General features: G+C 38.7%; 1 protein-coding gene across 4 annotated transcripts in view; it reads left to right on the plus strand.

The window, feature by feature from the left end:
• The window catches only part of LOC126162411 (location of vulva defective 1-like), a 111,885-nt gene that overhangs the window by 58,726 nt on the left and 36,178 nt on the right, over positions 1 to 16,981 (plus strand). For 3 of the 4 annotated variants that reach the window (XM_049918909.1, XM_049918907.1, XM_049918908.1), the window contains exons 2-3: positions 4,120 to 4,250; positions 10,924 to 11,103. In XM_049918909.1, coding sequence (XP_049774866.1) covers positions 4,209 to 4,250; positions 10,924 to 11,103 — 222 coding nt within the window. In that variant the 5' untranslated portion in view covers positions 4,120 to 4,208. Of the gene's footprint in view, positions 1 to 4,117; positions 4,251 to 10,857; positions 11,104 to 16,981 lie in introns of those variants that run through there. The other variant, XM_049918910.1, reaches the window with a different exon arrangement.

The following is a 16,981-nucleotide window of genomic DNA, read 5'->3' on the forward strand; positions in this document are numbered from 1 at the left end:
GAAGAGAAAAGGTTCACAGGGCCAGTGACCTCTGGCAGCACTTGGATAACTGCGTGGTGACAGGATGGAGCATGGCCCTGTCATGTCTGACATCTCCAAAGAGGTCCATTGCCTGTATAGGCTCCCTGTGTTAATGACTGCTAGATGAGTAGGTTCAAGGCCTCAACACAGCAGATTACTTTCATATAATTATAGCAACAAGGTATCTTGAGAATTGTTTTAGTTGTTATTTTATATAATATAGTGTATTAAGTTAGGAGAAGACTGAGTTTGAAAGCTAAATTTTTTTAAATTATGACATGTATTCACTATACAGGATATAACAGAAAAATTGCACTAATCAGCAGGCAGCCTTTGAGGTTGCTGCTTAAATAAAATTAGAAATGTAGAAAAGAGACATGTCCACTGAAACTATGAAGAATATTGAAAGAAATAAACAAATAAGTTATCTAAGTTTACTTTCCAACAACTGTAGGTACCACTACAAATCTGCATAACCCAGAAAAACAGCAGGTATCTCACAAAAAGATGTACTTGTATGTATTCTGTATCATGCTACTTAGTATGCTGGAAAAGAAAACATGACTTCAAATGTGTCTTATGTGGTCCAACATATATATTATTCCATGAGTCAACAATCATTTTTCTTCCATTTACAGGGAAGAATGAGGTACTGTTAGAAAGGTTTCTTAACTGGCTTTTGACACAGCATACCAATTTTGCATTAGACTTTATTAATTGTGGAAAATTTTAACATGAAAGAGACTTTTAATTATCATAGGCAAAAGGGCATCATGGATGCCCAGCTTCATACTCATATTTTATGAAGCTGCTTTATTAATCATGAATAAGGGATTCCCATTTCATATAGTCTTATTACAAAAACCATTTTATTTATTTTAAAGTAATTATTAAGGTTATAATTTATAGACAGCATTGTCATACATGATAACAGTGACCACTGATTATCTCTGCTCATCATACAAATTGGCTTTTCTAAACGAATATACTTTCCAAAATGACTAACATATTTGTGATTGTCACCTTGAATTATGATTTACCTATTGCCACTATAGCCTAACATGCTTACTGTAACTGAATTTTGTTCAAAATTATTATATACAAGGGATGTTTCATAGGTCGTTCTCACAACAACCCTTTCCCAATTACTACATTTATTTATAACCTTAAAAGTGTGAAAGTTACACAAGCGTCCTCTGCTTACAAGTAATGCTCAGCTGACTGACACCAGGAAAACTGTTGTAATACAACGGATAAAATTAACATCATATGATCCAAGCGTGCTGTTTCAATTGACAAGAAGACAGTTGCATATTAAAAGTATATTTTTGATCACTGTCTACAAATCACAGGAACAAAAACTTTATAGAATATGATTGTGTTTACCAAATCCCATCTTTACACATGGACAGTTGTATGTAGCCTTTTCAAGGGTAACTAAATCAACTAACATTTTTGTATTCCTTAAAGAAAATGAAAAACAAAAAGTACATGAGGATTACGTTCTAACATCAGATATCATTTACTATGAAGCACTGTAATGCTCTATAAAGAATTTTGTTCAGAATTATGATCATGGAAATGTTTATACAAGGACTTATCATAAATTAAGAATTATCATTTCAAGTTGTTCAGTTTATTATTAAAGATGTTTTATCATCATTTCTACAATTATGCTTTTTCCATTGGCATCGCTCATTCCAAATACTGTCATTATTTAGAGATATAAAAGCTCAAAAGTTTTACACGGATCCCCTTGTCTGAAGATTACTGCGTAATGACATCTACCATAATAAAGACCTGTGAAGCCTTCATGGAGAGTCAATGTAGGTGTGATGGTTACTGTGTGAGTGCTTAGTTCATACTCCTGTCTTACGTAAGCTCTAGATGTAAATTATGAAAAAATAACTCATTGTACCATGGAAAGTTTCTTAAGAACACAAGTATTTTAGCCTATAGCAAATGATGGAAATTCCAGGTTTGAATATCAACAATGCAAGGAAAAGATAGACTGCTACTCATCATAAAGATGATACTCTGAGTTGCAGATAGGCACAATGAAAAGAGATTGGCATTCCGATCCGAGCTACCAGAAATGGCAGTTATGTGTGTGTGATGTGTGCTTGCTTGTTTGTGTGAATGAATATGTGTGTGTGTGTGTTTCCTTTCCTGACAAGGGCTTTGGCTGAGAGCTAATGTGTATATGTCTTTTCACTGTGACTGTCTACAACTAAATGTGTCACCTTTATGTTGAGTAGCAGTCTGTCTTTTCCTTATATTGTTATTTAGTCTACAACAGCATCGTGTGGCAACATTCATATTGCACCATCTGGTCTAGTGCATAGGATTAGAGTTGGCTGCAGTTATTAAATGTCTATAGAAGAAATCACTCGTCAGTGTTTCTTCCTCAAATGGAATGATAATTCACCATTCTAGCATTAGTACACAGATTATCCACAACACAGGTCACTGCAAAGAAAGTGTTGACTGTTGGGCTCCTTTTACAGTTATTTGTAACACATTTACAGTCTGTTGCATACTGTTGTTTATTTTAGTGTAAAAAAAAATATTGTGTGATTAGGGCCTCTCGTCGGGTAGATCGTTCGCCAGGTGCAAGTCTTTTGAGTTGACACCACTTCAGCGACTTGCGCGTCGATGGGGATGAAATGATGATGATTAGGACAACACAACACCCAGTCCCTTAGGATTGACATTCTGTCGTGCTTACCACTCAGCTACTGGGGGCGGACATTATTTTGGTGAATAATATTGGTTTAGTGGTCAAGAAAAATCAAGCTTTGACCACGAAACTTGGTGATGGTGTTACTCCTCTCCACATTTCTATTTCAGTGTGACACATTTTTGACAATGACTTGGTGGAAAACTTGGTTGTGGAGGTCTGCATTTCAGGTGTTCAGGAAACAATACACTGCAGATATCAGCTCATTGCCATTTTGAAAATGCATCACAAAATTGTTTTGTCACCCTAGGAAGCGGAAAGAAATCATTGCATACCATGTCAGGAGATTACAGGGGCAAGACAAAATTTGACTGCCCAAAGAAGCAGCCTGTGTAACTGTGTCCTGTTCAGAATGAGCAGGGGCATTGTTTAGGAGCAGAAACAGCCCCTTGTACCGCTTCCTGCAACAAGTCATCTTGACATCCTCCTGTAATCTGATCAAGAGATTTTGGTAGTAAGTTTCTGTAACTGCTGCCCCTTATGGGCATAATCTGTCAGCACCATACCATGTCAGTCCTTTAACCACTCAGCATCACCTAGCCTGATGATGACTGGGTCTTTGCCTTTTTCAATGAAGCAATGTGCTTCCACTGTTCACTTTACTCTTCTGTGTTGGGGTCATAATGATACACCCAGCACTTGTCCATGATGATTAGGTGGCTAAGAAAGTCATCTAGATTGGTCTGATATAGTGTCAACTTTTTTGCTGCTGCTTCAGATCAATGAGCTTTTGGAATGGGTGTGAGTGGTCGTGAACACAGTGGGCAGTGACCTCTGTTATGCTTCCCAATTCTTCTCAGGGAGATGGTCTGCCACTTTGTTCTTCATCATTCACCATGTCTGACCACAATGGAAGTGTCTGTGCCACTCAACCACTGCATCATAGGATGTGGCATTGTTTCCATACACGCCCATCAACTCAGCATAGATTTTAGAGCATTTTTCCACTTCAAATGCACAAAATGAACAGCCGTATGACACTCCACTTTGTCAGTCAGCTGCCACTGTGTTTTTGTGCCCATAGCGTCATTTTGAGGTACTGTGGCAGTGGGATTTCAATTTGTAGCAAGACTGCAGATGAGTACCTACAGACACACAAAAAATTAATCATATAACTTTATTTTTTTGAAATGATAATTAGACCTTTATGACTACACCTCATAGTTTTCACTACTCCCAGTGTTTATTGTGCGTGTTATCTTCCCAAGATACATTCCTTATGTTCAATCAATATTTTTCTTTTTTTAAAGTTCAGGTTCTTCATTGCCTTTGTGTGTTGCAGTTTTATATTTGCTGTTTGCAGTAAACATAATGCGTTTATGGTTTTTCATAACAAAATATCTTGTCATACTTTTCAGATATAATATTATGTGTTTTGCTGGCTCAAATAACTAACTGTCAGAGACAATGGGAAACCCTTATCAGACACTGGAGACCACGAGATGCTATGGTAGATGTAACTAATGGATTTGGAATAGCAATTATTCAGGTCAGTATTAAGCAGACTAAGCCTCTATAATCAAAATTAGGATAATGTTGTAATTTAATCCATAAGTAAAATACACGCACAAAAAATAATTCTTAAGATTCAACTTCTGCTTAAGTTCTTGGTCCCTCAGTGAACCATAAACAAGTGCATATTTGGCAATAAAAATTGTTAAATGTCCAATATACTTTGGGCAATGTAGTCTTAATTGGTAGTCTTTCAATGTGGATATGCTATCTTCTCAGTGTACACTGTGTGCCTACATAAAGAACAGCCCAGGCCCTATCAAAGTTCCATCTATTACAATTGGAGTCCACCAGAATAATTCCACAGCCAGTACACTGACACTCATCATCCACAGTCCACTGCTTGCACCAACACTGGCTTAGGCCAGCCTTGCGCTGGCTTGTATGCTAGAGTCTGGTGTGATCTTTTCATAGGGCACACCTGAGGATCAGCACATCTGATTAGGGTCAATAGTGAAGTTTCCCTAACTACTCATTGTCCATGGTAACATCAGATGGTGCCATTACACCCACCATTCCCCACCCTCCAAGCAGTAACCACCAGAGGAGATGACATGCTGCTGTTGTGTGTTCCAGAGTGGACATTGCTGCAGAAGGCAGAGATAGGGCAGCTGCAGCCCTCAGTTAAGGTGGCCCTGTAAGCTGATACAAAGCTACTGAGAGCATTAGATATTGTGTTTGACATAACTGCCTTGTGGGATTGATTTTAAAGGAGCAGATAAAGTATTCTGCATCTTTCCAAGGATGCAGTTGTAGTGGCAGTAGTGATCTGAGACATACATAATGAAAAAGGGGAATGAGAAGAACAATCATGAGCCGAAAATGGGATAGCAAAATGTAAATGGCTACACCTGCATGATTAAGCTGCACTGCCGAGGAAGAGTAACACTTGGAAGGTGCAGCTTGATGTGACTGACAGGCAGAATGTTGGTAGATCAGGTCCATGATGGTGGAATCAATATGTGGCCAGAATACATGTTATCCCATCGAACTTTTCATCCAGGTCATGCTCCAGTGGGTAGTGTGGAGGAGGCACAACACTTGTGGCAGAGGAGTTGGAATCAAGACAAGGCAGTGGTCCTTGTCTGAAACCCACTATTGAACTGTTTGGTTAAGGTGTAGTTGATGCCACTAAGGGTGATAGGGATGAAATATGGCAAGTATGTCTGGCCACTGATGTTGCACAAACTGAGTGAGATGATGTAACATAGGCTTCTTGTGGATGGTGGCTGTGACATCTTGTGATGTTAAGGGAAAGGATGAAACTGGCAAATCCAAATTTGAATTGAGTTGGAAACACACCATTTCATTTAAGTCAAAGGCTAGGTCAGTTCCCATTAGGAATCAGAGGAGCACATCAAGTTGGTGTGTAATGCCACTGGTCAGTAGTGGATAGAACAATGAAAATTAGACAAGCATAGTGCTCAGAATTACAAGCAATGGGCAGTCCAGTTTGGTAAGAGATGCTTGGGATCAAAGGTGGTGAGCACTGAAGTTTCTTTAAATAAAGGAATAATTTAAATTTTTGAACAGCATAAGTAATGGCGAGAGCCTCTCACTCTGTTTGAGAGCAGCATTGCTGAGAATTTGAAAAGGTTTTTGAAGCATAAACTACTTGGCACTCGGTGCTGTCAGGGTATTTATGGAATAAGACTGCACTGACGCATCAGGGATGCATCAGTTGCTACTACCAGAGGCAGACCAGGAGTATACATTGTTAACCACAGTGTTCACTTAAGGCAATCTTTTAAGCCTGTTGACAAGTATGTGACCACTGAACATGTGTGTCTTTGCATTGTAGCTATTTCAGTAGGTGATAGAGTTCTGCCAGGTTTGCAGTTTCAGCCATAATATTTGACGTTTCCCAGAAAGACTTGAAATTCTTTGATGTTCTCGGAAGAGGTGGGGTCTACATTTTATTGATACATAATCTCTCAGTGGTTCCAATCTGTTTGCTGTGAGTTTAAACCTTAAATATGACAAGGGAGATTGCAAGAAAGAACACTTGTACATGTTGCATTAAAGTCATCTCACTGTTAGCCTCTGGAACAAAAGCTCAAGGTGGTGAAGGTGATCTTGAGGAGTTGCACATGTGACCAAATTATTATCATCATATGCAGCACAGTTGGGATGCCCTGCAGTAGTTGGTTCATAAAATGCTGAAATATGGCAATGTCTGAACAGATCCTGAAAGGTAACTGATTTTCATAGCAAGGCTATATGACATGTTTAGCCCTTGTAAGTTTTTGATTCAGCACCCAAGGGGATTTGAAAATAAGATTCTGTGAGTCATTAGAGAATAAATTTCCACTTCAGCTTGTGTATTAACCATTACTTTTAAATCACCATGAAGTCCCTACGTACCATTGGATTTGGATACTGTTATCAGAGCAGTGGCTCACTGACTATGAGGAGTAGGTGTTAACACATCACCATGAGTGAACCTATCCAGCTCTGTTTTGAGGTCATTCTTAAGAGCAAAGGGCACCAGATGGCATTTGAAGAAATGTGGGATTGCTGTCATTTGAAGAGTAGTGTGATCTTCAAAGCTGTTTATCTTCCCATGACCAGGTGCAAAAATTTGGAAATCCAAAAGCATGCAAAGAGTCAATTCTAAAAACAATGCCCACCCTGGGTTCAGCTACCATGAAAAAATTTACTTTATATATGAGTTGGTTATAAATAAGTAAAATGGAATTTTTTTTTTAACAAAGGCATGTGTTGATGTCCATAGGCTCAAAGATTTGTTTTGACAAAAACACAGAAGCACTGACTCCCAAAAGTAATCTCACAGGGTCTTCACCAATGGCACATAAAATTACAGTTTTTGGGGTGTATTGATTTTGGTACTCCTCTAGATTGCTAACTCACCTGATTCACTGCTGTAGGCTGGGACAGTTTAGCAACATTACTGCTAATACATACTTCTTACAAGTGTCCCTTTTTGTTGCACCCGTGGCAACTTTCGTACCATCGGGGGCATACACAGAGTTGGATGGTGAAGTAAACGATATTCACAGCCAGGCAATGGTGCCAACACTGGTATGGCTCATTGCTGGTGGTATAGTTGTTTATGGTGCTGCCCTGGTCACAGGGAAGGTGAAGGTCCCACCAGAGGAGGCATGACATCCTGCATGACCAGTGCCAAAGAGTGCTGTCTTCTTCCACTAAAAACATACTTCAGCTATTCGCATTACTTCTATCACAGGAGGATCCAGTTTGTTTAACATGAGGTTTCTCACTTCTGAATCAGGCATAAGCCACACAGTAATGTCTTCCATTAGAGTGTCCACATAGTTATGCCCAAAAAACATTTAAAATTGCAATTTTAACTTAATCCCTGTATTTAGGTATGTAATCACAAATGTTCCAATAAGACAGCAATTAGTTTGGCTTTCGAAACAGATAAATCTTAAATTCTAATTTTGTTTTAAATTTCTCCCGAACCGAAACTTCCTGGCAGATTAAAACTGTGTGTTGGACCGAGACTTGAACTTGGGACCTTTGCCTTTCATGGGCAAGTGCTCTCCCAAACTGTTTTCATGATTTTGAAGAATGAAATTTGGTTGAATTAATTTCTTTGAGATCTCATCTACATCTATATACATACTCCACATGCCATTTATGGTGCAAGGCAGAAGTAACATTTTACCACTACTAGTCATTTCCTTTCCTGTTTGACTCACAAATAGAGTGAGGAAAGAATAACTGTTTATATGCCTCCATAAGAGCTCTAATTTGTCTTATCCCCCATGGTTCTTATGTGAAATGTACATTGGTGGAAGTAGATTCATTCTGCAGTCAACCTCTCTATCTAGTATCTATGGTACTAGCAGCAGAAGTTACTATAGCTCCATTTGGACAAGCTATAGTGATATGAATTTATCTGTAATTAACATAGCTATGACATGAGACTGTATGCTATTTAATGAGGACTTTCTTATAAGTAATCTGAGTGAAAATAGAATTATGAAATATTAACTGGTTCTAGAACTAGGTAAATTACAGATTGTGCTGGTCACATCATATGCATGTAAGGCTCTAACAAATCAATATGCCATACACAATGATAGGTGATCTAAACACCCTGTAAAATCATTACAACTATAAAACAAAATTCCTAGTGGTGTAAGAGAGATCTTTAAACATACAGGATGGAAAAAAAGCAAAGAAAAATAATTGTAATATTTAGGTATCACTTACCTATTATATCTTAAATGTGCACCTATTATCTATTTGGTAGATACTAATTAGATTGAGAGGTATATTCAGGTATGTATTATGCACAAACACTGTCATTTGCCACTTGTTTCAATCATTTAGAGTTAAAAATCATGTAGCACAGTGCTACTGAATGCCCATCAAGGACATCCACACATAATTTAACATTGTTCTAGCAAATTTATTTACTTTTTGGAAGTTCTGAGCTATCTTATTCTGTCTTGTAAGATAGGATTTATTAGCTATAATGTTTTTTATCTTAATTAAGAAATATGATACTGATTCTGTAGTCTACTTTGACTGTGTGTAAAAAATATAAATTTATTTTTCATGATGTAAAAAGGGTTATTATAACAAGTGGGAGAATTATCTTTTAAGAAACCAGTTAGTGAACATAAGCCTTTGTTTTTCATGTGTGAACATGCAGTATTTCTGACATATACTTGTGAAACAGAAACTACACAACTACCCACTTAAGGAAGGAAGCTTAGGGTTTATCACTCCGTCAACAGTGAGGTCCTTAAAGGCTACCTGCTTGTTGTCATATTACTGGGTAAAGATCTCACTGAAACTGTCTTCAATAAAAATTGTGCAGTGTGTTTCAAAGAGCACAGCTGTTTCAGATAAATCTATAACTACGATCTCAGACTAAAAGAAAGTTCTGCATGTAAGAAACCTTTTCAATATTTGTGATTCAAGTATTTTAACCTGTTCACTAGAACATGAACATACACTGATGATGTACTCTACAACAGAGGACTAGTAAAATATTCAAGAAAACAGATAGACTAATCTGCAGAGAGAGTGGGTGAATGAGAGAGAGAGAAAGAGAGAGCTCCAAGTTGGTGAATACTACTGTATCTGAACATTGTTACTGTGTCATTAAACTTTATATCATTGATTCAATCTGAACTTGTAGCACAGAGATCAAGAGAGTGGACTAGTACTCAGGATCAGCAGGGTTCATGATACCATCTGACTGTTGAGATTTAGGATTCCCACTCCTTCTGTAAATCACTTTAGGAAAATGCCACAGTGGTTCCTCAGTCGAGGTCATGACTCACTTTCTGAACCTGTACCTGTCCAGTCATAGCTTGCACTCCACATCCAATGACCTTAACATTGAAAAGAGTTTTAGCATGACCACTTCTGCCATCCTTCCTTCATTTACAAGCAATTTTAATAAAATATACTCACACTACAGATCTCTTAGAGAACCACACTTTGTATTCTTATTAAGACAATCAGCATCTATATTGAAACAAAAGAATTCTGACAACAATCTAGAGTCGTGTCCTGGTCAGTCATAGACTACTGCTGCACTCTAGCAGCAATCGCTTTAGTACGAATGGGAATCCATTACAAGCAGTGCTGGGAAATTTCATTCTATCAACAGTTATTTCTGGTTCTGGTGCATGTGATGTTTATCAGTATATAAGTTTTATCACTGCTGAAAGGAATGATCATTAATCTGCTGCATCCCCTCAGAGGACAATAAACTCCAGTTTTAACTAAATGGTTAATGGCATCACTCACCTTCAATAAATGTAGAAAAGCTCCTGTACTGTCTTCTGTTGATCTAATTACAGCACATCAATACCTCTTAGAATGTATACTGTTATTGTTGTATCCCAGGTGTGGTTCAGCCACAATGTTATGTCTTAGCAACACACATCAATAAAGGCAACTATTCATCATTGGCCCACTTGATTAAGTGACCTTGCATCTCATTGCATCCGATATTTTTAAAAAAATTATACAAATTTTATGAACAATTAGTTGTTTTTCATAATTGCCAAGTGGTGATTTCTTAGGATTCTGTCCTCTGATTAGGGTTTCTTGCATTTATATGAATATTCCCCAGCTCTAATTAACTTTGACGTCAACAAAACATCAAACTCTACCACCTCTCTGACATGAATTTGTCAGAGGACAGGTTTGTCCAAAGTAACGTTTCCAAAAACTGATGTGACACTGGCACCAGACTAACTGCTATACACAAAAACACCATTGAATCTCAAGCTTTCAGAACCAGGACCAACTTATAATTATGCTGAAGTAGACAACAAAAGGTATCCAGAATGCCAGACTTTAGTGTGAATATTATGTCATCACTGTGTCAAAGCACAAAATGCGCAAGCATATCTGTTATTTCATCATAAAAACTCCCAGTATTAATTCTACTGTTTCTTGTATGTCTTCTGTGTGTTAACATCATGACTCTATGTGCAGGTAATTATGCAATATTTAATTTCATTATGTGCTATAAGCATAACCACTTTCTGCTTTGTGTATTAAATTTTAATATAGATATATGGTTAATGTCACATATGCTTAGCAAATGTGATGTTATAATATTTCAGTATCAAATATGGATCGTGAATTTCCTCTAAGTCTTCGGTTTAAGAAACCTGTGGTAATGGCTACAGGACTATGCATACACAAGGGGGAATTTTGCATTCTCCCCTTATGGAGCTGCATCTGTGCTGGTCGTACTCTATGAAGGTTCCAGGGGCAAAACAGCCAGCCAAATACAACACGCTTTACAGCTGCCATGGGACTGTGTAATTACAAGGATTGGTTTCAGAGACATCCATCGCCACTTAAGGGTGAGCTACTGTATAAACTAATATATATTTTATTGACTCTTCTTTATTTAGATTTTTACTTCTGCTGAAAATGTCTTTATTGAAAACAGTGAAAATTTAATTTAATTTCATAGATTAGTCATAGACAAGAACTGCCCTGCAAACAAATCAGAGGCTATGTCAATCATCATATACGTTATGTACTAAAATCCACAATACCGGTAGTTAAGCTAACAGGAAAAGAGTAGCACATGACACAAACAGATTTATTATTTCTGTGACTCCTTAGGACTAGCTGTAGCACTTGACTATTGATTCAACTCTTTTGTCATGATATTTACTAAATTATTCTTAACAGCAACAGAAAGCACAGTAACTAAAATAAACTCTCAGAAACAGGTGTGTTTTTTTAAGTAGGCACTATATGATCCACAATGGAGACCTTTTAGTGGCTCAACTATTAAAGAATTAACAGAATTCATTATATCACTGAAAATCACAAATTGTTGAGGTTATAAAGGTGAACCAGTAATACCTCACTGAACATCATAATAGAGTCATAGTTTATGATTCTGTTGTGCAGTACTTTTCCTTGTACTTAACTTATCAATATATTTTATCATAATATGTTAACATTTTATCTCTATAGTCAGATAAACCATTGCCTGTTAGTTTCACAACTAAATAACAGCAGGTCATTGGGTCTAAAAAAATTGTCAGTGGCTGTTGCACTACCTCTTCAATACAGCAATGTAGGAAAAGACAGATTGACACTTACAGTAAAAGAAGGCATGACAAGTTACAGGCAGGCACAATTAAAAGACACTCATATATAGTTTTTGGCCATAGGCTTCATCAGTAAAAGACACACACACGCACACACGCACACACACACACACACACACACACACACACACACACACACACACACACACACAAGCAAGCAAGCAAATCTCATCCACACACAATCTCCAGATTGCTGCTTGCTTCCCATTGCTGCTTGCAATCCCCAGCCCCTCCGGATTACTGCTTGCATCTCACGTGATGTTGCATTCTGGCCCAAGATTCTGGAGCTGGTGGTTGTGTATGTGTGAGGTGTGCTTGTGTGTGTGTGTGTGTGTGTGTGTGTGTGTGTGTGTGTGTGTGTTTGTGTGTGTGTTTTACTGATTACCAAATGAAAGTGTTGGTATGTTGATAGAGACAATAACAAACACAAACATACACACAAATTTCAAGCTTTTGCAACCCATGGTTGCTTCATCAGGAAAGAGGGAAGGAGAGGGAAAGACAAAAGGATGTGGGTTTTAAGGGAGAGGGTAAGGAGTCATTCCAGTCCCGGGAGCGGAAAGACTTACCTTAGGGAGAAAAAGGGACAGGTATACACTCGCACACACACACATATCCATCCGCACATATACAGACACAAGCAGACATATGTAAAGGCAAAAAGTTTGGGCAGAGATGCCAGTCGAGGCGGAAGTACAGAGGCAAAGATGTTGTTGAATGACAGGTGAGGTATGAGCAGCGGCAATTTGAAATTAGCGGAGGTTGAGGCCTGGTGGATAATGGGAAGAGAGGATATATTGAAGGGCAAGTTCCCACCTCCGGAGTTCTGATAGGTTGTTGTCAGTGGGAAGTATCCAGATAATCCAGACGGTGTCAACCTATCAGAACTCTCCGCCCAAACTCTTTGCCTTTGCATATGTCTGCTTGTGTCTGTATATGTGCGGATGGATATGTGTGTGTGTGTGTGTGAGTGTATACCTGTCCCTTTTTCCCCCTAAGGTAAGTCTTTCCGCTCCTGGGACTGGAATGACTCCTTACCCTCTCCCTTAAAACCCACATCCTTTCGTCTTTCCCTCTCCTGCCCTCTTTCCTGATGAAGCAACTGCTGGTTGCAAAAGCTGGAATTTTGTGTGTGTGTGTTTGTGTTTGTTTGTGTGTCTATCAACATGCCAACACTTTCGTTTGGTAAGTTACATCATCTTTGTTTTTAGATATATTTTTCCCACGTGGAATGTTTCCCTCTATTGTATATATATATATATATATATTTAAAAAGAAAGATGATGAGACTTACCAAACAAAAGCGCTGGCAGGTCGATAGACACACAGACAAACACAAACATACACACAAAATCTAGCTCACAGTGAAGAAGAACTCCAGAATTTCCTCTCCAACCTCAACTCCTTTGGTTCCATCAGATTCACCTGGTCCCACTCCAAATCCCATGCCACTTTCCTTGACGTTGACCTCCACCTGTCCAATGGCCAGCTTCACACGTCCGTCCACATCAAACCCACCAACAAGCAACAGTACCTCCATTATGACAGCTGCCACCCGTTCCACATCAAACGGTCCCTTCCCTACAGCCTAGGTCTTCGTGGCAAACGAATCTGCTCCAGTCCGGAATCCTTGAACCACTACACCAACAACCTGAAAACAGCTTTTGCATCCCGTAACTACCCTCCCGACCTGGTACACAAGCAAATAACCAGAGCCACTTCCTCATCTCCTCAAACCCGGAACCTTCCACAGAAGAACCCCAAAAGTGCCCCACTTGTGACAGGATACTTTCCGGGACTGGATCAGATTCTGAATGTGGCTCTCCAGCAGGGATACGACTTCCTCAAATCCTGCCCTGAAATGAGATCCATCCTTCATGAAATCCTCCCCACTCCACCAAGAGTGTCTTTCCGCCGTCCACCTAACCTTCGCAACCTTTTAGTTCATCCCTATGAAATCCCCAGACCACCTTCCCTACCCTCTGGCTCCTACCCCTGTAACCGCCCCCGGTGTAAAACCTGTCCCATGCACCCTCCCACCACCACCTACTCCAGTCCTGTAACCCGGAAGGTGTACACGATCAAAGGCAGAGCCACGTGTGAAAGCACCCACGTGATTTACCAACTGACCTGCCTACACTGTGAAGCGTTCTATGTGGGAATGACCAGCAACAAACTGTCCATTCGCATGAATGGACACAGGCAGACAGTGTTTGTTGGTAATGAGGATCACCCTGTGGCTAAACATGCCTTGGTGCACGGCCAGCACATCTTGGCACAGTGTTACACCGTCCGGGTTATCTGGATACTTCCCACTAACACCAACCTGTCAGAACTCCGGAGATGGGAACTTGCCCTTCAGCATATCCTCTCTTCCCGCTATCCGCCAGGCCTCAATCTCCGCTAATTTCTAATTTCAATTTGCCGCCGCTCGTACCTCACCTGTCTTTCAACATCATCTTTGCCTTTGTACATCCGCCCCGACTGACATCTCTGCCCAAACTCTTTGCCTTTACAAATGTCTGCTTGTGTCTGTGTATATGAGGATGGATATATGTGTGTGTGCGAGTGTATACCTGTCCTTTTTTCCCCCTAAGGTAAGTCTTTCCGCTCCCGGGATTGGAATGACTCCTTACCCTCTCCCTTAAAACCCAAATCCTTTTGTCTTTCCCTCTCCTTCCCTCTTTCCTGACGAGGCAACCATTGGTTGCGAAAGCTAGATTTTGTGTGTATGTTTGTGTTTGTCTGTGTGTCTATCGACCTGCCAGCGCTTTTGTTTGGTAAGTCTCATCATCTTTCTTTTTAAATATATTTTTCCCACGTGGAACGTTTCCCTCTATTATATATATATATATATATATATATATGTGTGTTTTACTGATGAAGTCTATGGCCAAAAGCCTTATGTGAGTGTCTTTTAATTGTGCCTGTCTGCTAGTTCTTGAATTGTTCAGCAAGTATCTTGATAAAAATGCAGTAATCAATATTAGGAACAGTAGTTTCAACTCACAAGAAAGGGAACAGAGAAGAAGGCCATAGTTTGATTGTCTTTAGTTAGTGGTATGCAAGACTTTTACCAAAATTCTCATTAATTGTTTAGAAGATAAAAAGAAACATTAGAATTTAGTTAGGAAGGAAAATCCTGATTTTAGAACTGAGTGCTGTATGATGAAAATTTTCAAGTTTCAAATACAACTAAACAAGAAAAGCAATGACTATGGGTTACCACTTTGTCTAGGATTTATTAATTTATATGAAAATTTTACTTCATTGTAATAAAAACTGTGCTGACTGCCTTGAGAAATCAAGTCTACATTATCAGTTTCTCAGTTAATATCTGTAATGAGGCTACAACTGCACTTTGACTACATGAAAAGATTGGGAGAAATGAAATGTGTTAGCAAAAATTTGATGAGCTCAATAAAGGAAGCATGAGAGTAGAGGTAAATATTATTTACAGCAAGATGAAAATGTTGTATAACCAGTCCACTGAAAGGAAGACAGTTTAGGTTATCAGTGATTTTATTGGATAAGGTAATGAAAATTTGTATGTTTAGAACAATTGAAAATGAAATTCAAATAGACAGTGAAAGTAATAAACAGTAGAGTGCCACTGGATTTGAATTGATTTCAAAACTGTAGGTCACATCCGAAAATAGGTATCTGGTATGCCGAACAGAAAACAGCATTTCAGATGCAGTGAGAAGGCACAGATGGCATAATAATGGGTTGCAAATGAATGAATAAATTAGAGAAGAGGTTGAGAATGTGAGTCTGGCCATTATCAAATTGAAATACAGATGAAATGATGAAATGTTCAGATACACTGTCAGAAGATAAATTAATAAAATACATCTTTGCATTCTTCATAACAATAAATGACCTAATGGAAGACAGGTGTACAAAATTAGGAAATAAATTGAATATATCTGTAAGCATAAAGCCAAAATTGACAATTTGTGGAGAAGTTTAGAGGAGACAGCATGTAAAAATTGGCCCAAGAACGGTACAACAGTGAAGATTTAATGAAAGAGAGTTTTCAGACAGTGAGAGATACAGGAAAATCAGATATTTCTTGAAGACTGGTAAGCCAAAAAGATGGATTCCTGTGAGATTGACAGGTACTAGATGAAAACATAGCCATTGGAGGTAGTTACCTAATATCAGATATCAAAATATTTATGATTCCTGTTACAAAGAACATAGTGTATGAACAAGTCATTTCACTTTCACCAGCTTTATAGAAGAAATTGTTGTCATCAGTGCTGCACATTCGAAATTTTTCACTTTTGAAACAAACTTTCATAGTAATATAAAAAGTGTGAGTGAAAGAATCAGGACTGATGTGGTGTTGCAGCATAGTTGTGTAGAAGCATAATTGTATAGTGTTCTACAAGTAATACAAAACATATGGCACTCAGCAGCACAGAAATAAAACAATAAGACATATAATAAATATGATAATGGAAAGTCTTGAAAGGGATACAGATAAAGCACGAAGTAAAAATAAATACTCAGTATGTAACTGAGGTACTGTGCAGTCAGTAAGAATATAGACAATACTGCGAGTGTTGTTCAGCTACAATGTCCCATCTGTCCATCCAGTCAGTGCAGCTGTACTAGGGTCAGGGGCTGTATTGGGTGGAGTGGGTGAGAAGGAGGAAGGAAGACTGGAGGGAAAGAGAAGGGTGGAGAGGAGGGTGGCTCAGGACTGAGAGGGAGAGGTTACATGAGAACAGGGTAGGTATGTGCCGCTGGTGAGCTCACATTAGTACAGGTACAGGGAGTTGCATATAGCATACAAATACCTTGTGTGGCACACACAACTTGCTATGCCTGCACCAGGGCAAGCACTCCAGTGCCACATTCTTACCCTATTCTCTATCTCCTTATCCCTCCTATCCTGAGTCACATTCCTTTCAATGCCAAACAACACAGGCCCCCCTCTCAGTTGTGCTGCAGTGTCAAGACAGTAAAACTTCCTGACAGATTAAAACTGTGTACTGGTAAGTTTTGATGAAAATAAGTGTGTACTACAAGCATCTAAGTAAACATTTTTCTAAATACACACTCTTCTGTGTAAATTATGTAATTGCTGAGAAATAACTTCATA

Source organism: Schistocerca cancellata, chromosome 2 (genome assembly GCF_023864275.1).
Source record: "Schistocerca cancellata isolate TAMUIC-IGC-003103 chromosome 2, iqSchCanc2.1, whole genome shotgun sequence".
Lineage (NCBI taxonomy): Eukaryota > Metazoa > Arthropoda > Insecta > Orthoptera > Acrididae > Schistocerca > Schistocerca cancellata.